Source organism: Trachymyrmex cornetzi, unplaced genomic scaffold (genome assembly GCF_001594075.2).
Source record: "Trachymyrmex cornetzi isolate Tcor2-1 unplaced genomic scaffold, Tcor1.1 scaffold280, whole genome shotgun sequence".
In the NCBI taxonomy this organism is placed as follows: Eukaryota; Metazoa; Arthropoda; class Insecta; order Hymenoptera; family Formicidae; genus Trachymyrmex; species Trachymyrmex cornetzi.
Window position 1 is genome coordinate 39,705 of NW_017297483.1, and position 4,230 is coordinate 43,934.

Below are 4,230 nucleotides of genomic sequence, written 5' to 3' on the forward strand. Positions count from 1 at the left end.
TTAAAAGACAGAAACAAGGACTAAATAAAATGAACGATACCGAATCATTACCTGATTCTTACTCTCAAATTATTCAATCTTTTTCTCCTTCTTAACTGTTTTCCTTCCTTTCTTACTTCTTTTCTTTTCTCTTTCATTTCTCCCTCTATTTTATTCTTCCCACTCTTATGTACCCCTTCCTTCTGTTTTTACCATTTCAACCTTCTTACAACAGTTTGTCGTTTTTCATATTGTCTCGAAACATACTTGAGACATGACCGTTCCACTCTCATCGCATTGTCTTAAAATTAAGAATTTTATATTATACGGACGCACGATTTGCAAGGTAGCTATTTCTGTTATTTTAATTGCTATTTAAAAAATTTTTTTTAATTTATATACATTATCCGTTATTTTAATTGTTATTATATATATTATCCGTTGTATTCATTTCTATTAGATATATTATCTGTTACTTTAATTGGTTTTTTTTTTAAATGTTTATTATATATATTTTACTTAGTAACTAGATATCATACAATTTTTATTATTACGACTGGATTTTTTGTTTACTGCTTACTAAATCTTAGAATACTTTTTTATTGTCAATTTTTAATTTTACTCTTTGCCTTATGGATTACATTTTTATACTTTGCGTTTTATTTTATACATTTTTTATATATTTTTATACTTGCGTTTTATTTCATATACTCAATATTATATGTTTATAATATTTATGGTCTTTTTAACAGATACGAATTACTTTAATTTACAACTGATAACCTGAAGCATGTACTGCAACTTATTACATCGTTCACAGAACTTCTTTACTCATACTGGGCAGCGATCATGTAATTTTCAGTGGAACTTTTCGCTTTTCACTTTTCACTTAGTGATTTCACGTGAACTTTTCCACGAATCACAGTGCGATTTTATAGCTAAATGCGTGGAAAGTAAAATCACCAAAAAAGGGAAATAACTGTACAGATTAAAAATTACTAATATTATCAGAATATATAAATCGCGAATTCTCGATTTTTTAAATCATTTATAGACAGAGTAAACGGATAAACAAGCAATAATAATGAATGTAACAATTAAACAGAAGGAAATGTTATTATCACATTTGAAAGAAAATCCTGATTTAGTAAGAGGTCGAATAAACAGAAAATCGGAAAGTCGACGAAAAATGGTAAGTTAAACGAAAATATTGTATAGATAGAAAATAAAATATAACAAAACTTAATTTTTAGGTTGAAAGTTGGGATAATATCGCGAATATCATTAACGCTGCTGCAGAAGGACCCCAAAAAAATGGAAAGGAATGGGCAAAGGTTTAATACATAGTTATCTTTTGATGTTTTAACACGAAATTTAAGGTAACCTAATATAATCAAATTGATCATATCCTATATCATCTTGTAGACATGGAAAGATATAAAAGCTTATATATTAAAAAAAGAATCCAAAAGACGCAGCCATATAGAAGGAACAGGAGGTGGTCCTCCTTCTAAAATAATTTTTTCCAACTTCGAGGAAGAAGTTTTAGAACTTTTGACGCCTGAATCAGCTGGTTTATTAAATATTCCTGAAGGTGGTATAAATATCGAAGCAACTACTAGTTTACAAAATGATCCTGAAAATTACATAAACATTGAAGAATCTGTATTAAACGACTGTGAAAGGAGTACGGAAGATACAGTAACAATTGAACCACAAATTGAACGATTGCATACAGAAATTTATAATGTAGAAAATGGATCATCGAACATATTAAAACAACAAAAAGGAAAATATATTATTAATAAAGAAAGAAATGAAACAATTCAAAACAAAAATATAACCAAAGGTAATAATAAAGGTAAGTAATATAAAAGTAATATAAAATAAATTGTTTCTTAATGTTTCATAATAATCTTTATTTAATTTATTGATACTTAGAAAACTCAATGAGTGAATTATCTCATCAAATGCTAAAGATACAGCAAAAAAAATACAAACTTAAAAAACAACAAGTAAAGCTTCTAAAAATAGGATTAAAAATGCAGCATTATATGTTAAGTGAACTCAAAGATATAAAAACATCTATACAATCGTGGGAAACATCTGAAACATTATAACCATATACTTAAGCAGTTTATCATCAAATAATGAAAAAATTTGCATTAAAACCTTTATTTTATTATAGTTATTTGGTTTTGTCAAGTACTTGATGTAATAGCTATACTTGCTATATAACATGTATCTAGTGTACAACAAATTCTACTTTATACATTTATTAAGTAATGTATAATTTTTTTGTTTAATGTTTCGTTTTATTAAAATTATATTATAATTTATGCATGAATTCTGTTGTAATATGTTAGAAGTATAAAATTTTATGTTAAAAATATAGAATTTAATATGTCAAAAATAGAAAAATATATAGTCATCTAATATTTAAAGATCTTATAAGTTCGTTTGCTTAGGATATTAGATATTTTTATTTAGGATTTTGTACCTTAATATTTATGTATCGTGCAATTTCTCTTTACATTTTTTAATATTTAGCATAATTTTAATGCGTTTATGTTCAATGTTTAAAAGAATTTATTTTTTAATATAAATAAACGTTTTATACATGTATAAATAAATGCTAAATAAATATGCATTACCATAGATAACAGTTTATTTTATTTTCATACAATAAAAGTTTTATGTAAAATATTGTTGTATCAATGTTTCTCGAACAGCATTCCCTCTTGCACGCATATTAACATTGTTCTCTATTTCTATCTCTTCAATCTCTATATCATCTTCTATATATATTTCATTTGTTGGAACATTATAGTGCTTAGCAATGTTGTGCAGTACACATGTTGCATTTACTATACGTGCTAAAATAAATTGTAAAATGTTGACATAAAATATACTTAAAATATAATATCATAAGAAAGAAACACAATAAAATATTATTACCTGAAAATTCTGGTGCATAATGCAAAGCTCTTTCTTTTCGTAAACATCTCCATCTGCCTTTTAATTCTCCTATTGTTTTTTCTATTGAACATCGCGCTCTAACATGACTATCTGTATATGATGCACCTGGAGATCTCGGTGGCTGATTTAATTTAGGCGTCATTAAAAATGGCAACAAGGGATATCCAGAATCTCCTAGACATATAAAATTAAAATGATGACATATAATGCATAAATGCTTTTATAAAAGTCTAGTGAAAAACATTATTTTGTATATTATCAAGTGGTATTTCTATTTATAGATATATTACAAGTATATTAATATATTTTGTATATTATCAAGTAGCCTAGTTTTACATATAAAACAATGTTAAATGCCAAAATGTATGCTTGTGGACATAAAGAAAGTATATACGTATTTAGATTTACATATAGTAAATGAAAGTAAATGAAAGAATAGTAACTTTTACTAATACGTACGATTACGTAATTGTAAATATAGTAAGACGTAAGATATATTACATATAATATATCATCCTACATATGTATATATCTTACACACTCAATCGTACAATATGATATATTTAAATATAACTTCAAACTTTAAATATAAAAATTAAATATTTTTATATTATGCATACCTATTAACCAGGCATTTCGTCTTCCATTCTCATATTCTCTTAACATATGTCTTGATAACTGAGAGGAACTCCAGACTCTGGCGTCATGTGTACGACCACCATGATTTGTTTTCACAGCTAATATTTTACCATAGTAATCACTAACCTAATTAACAATAATAAACACATAAATGTATCCATTCATTACGTAAATATTACTCTTCTAGAAAAAAACATTGAAAATTTTGAGCAGGTTATACCTAGCATTTAATACAATAGTTTATGTAAATACTATATATAAATACTTACAATCATGACATTCAAAGAATGATATAATTTTCTGTTGATATATAAATGTTCCCTGTTTTTTTCAGGTGGGAAAATCGCTATATGTGTGCCATCTGTAGCTCCTATTGCACCTGGAAAATTAGCATTAATCCAAAACCTGAAAAATAACAGATTTTCTGTATTTAAATATATTTCAAAACATTAATTTCTTTATCATTAAAAAAAATAACAATGATTGTAGCTTACTGCTGCTGAATGGCCTGAATTTCATCGCGTTGTGTAGGAAATTTTATCCAGTCTGGTATTATTATATTGATGGCATCGACAATTTGATGTACTATGTTACTAACAGATGATTGACAGACACAACTTAAAAAGTCTTGTC

At 26.1% G+C, this 4,230-nt stretch overlaps 1 protein-coding gene across 1 annotated transcript; it reads left to right on the forward strand.

The window, feature by feature from the left end:
- The first annotated feature begins 1,055 nt into the window (after positions 1-1,055).
- LOC108762202 (uncharacterized) lies at positions 1,056-2,197 on the forward strand. The gene is made up of 4 exons (XM_018509107.1): positions 1,056-1,171; positions 1,233-1,313; positions 1,405-1,728; positions 2,168-2,197. The coding sequence occupies exons 1-4, from the start codon at positions 1,064-1,066 to the stop codon at positions 2,195-2,197; spliced, it is 543 nt and encodes a 180-aa protein (XP_018364609.1). The 5' UTR covers positions 1,056-1,063.
- Positions 2,198-4,230: the final 2,033 nt, after the last annotated feature.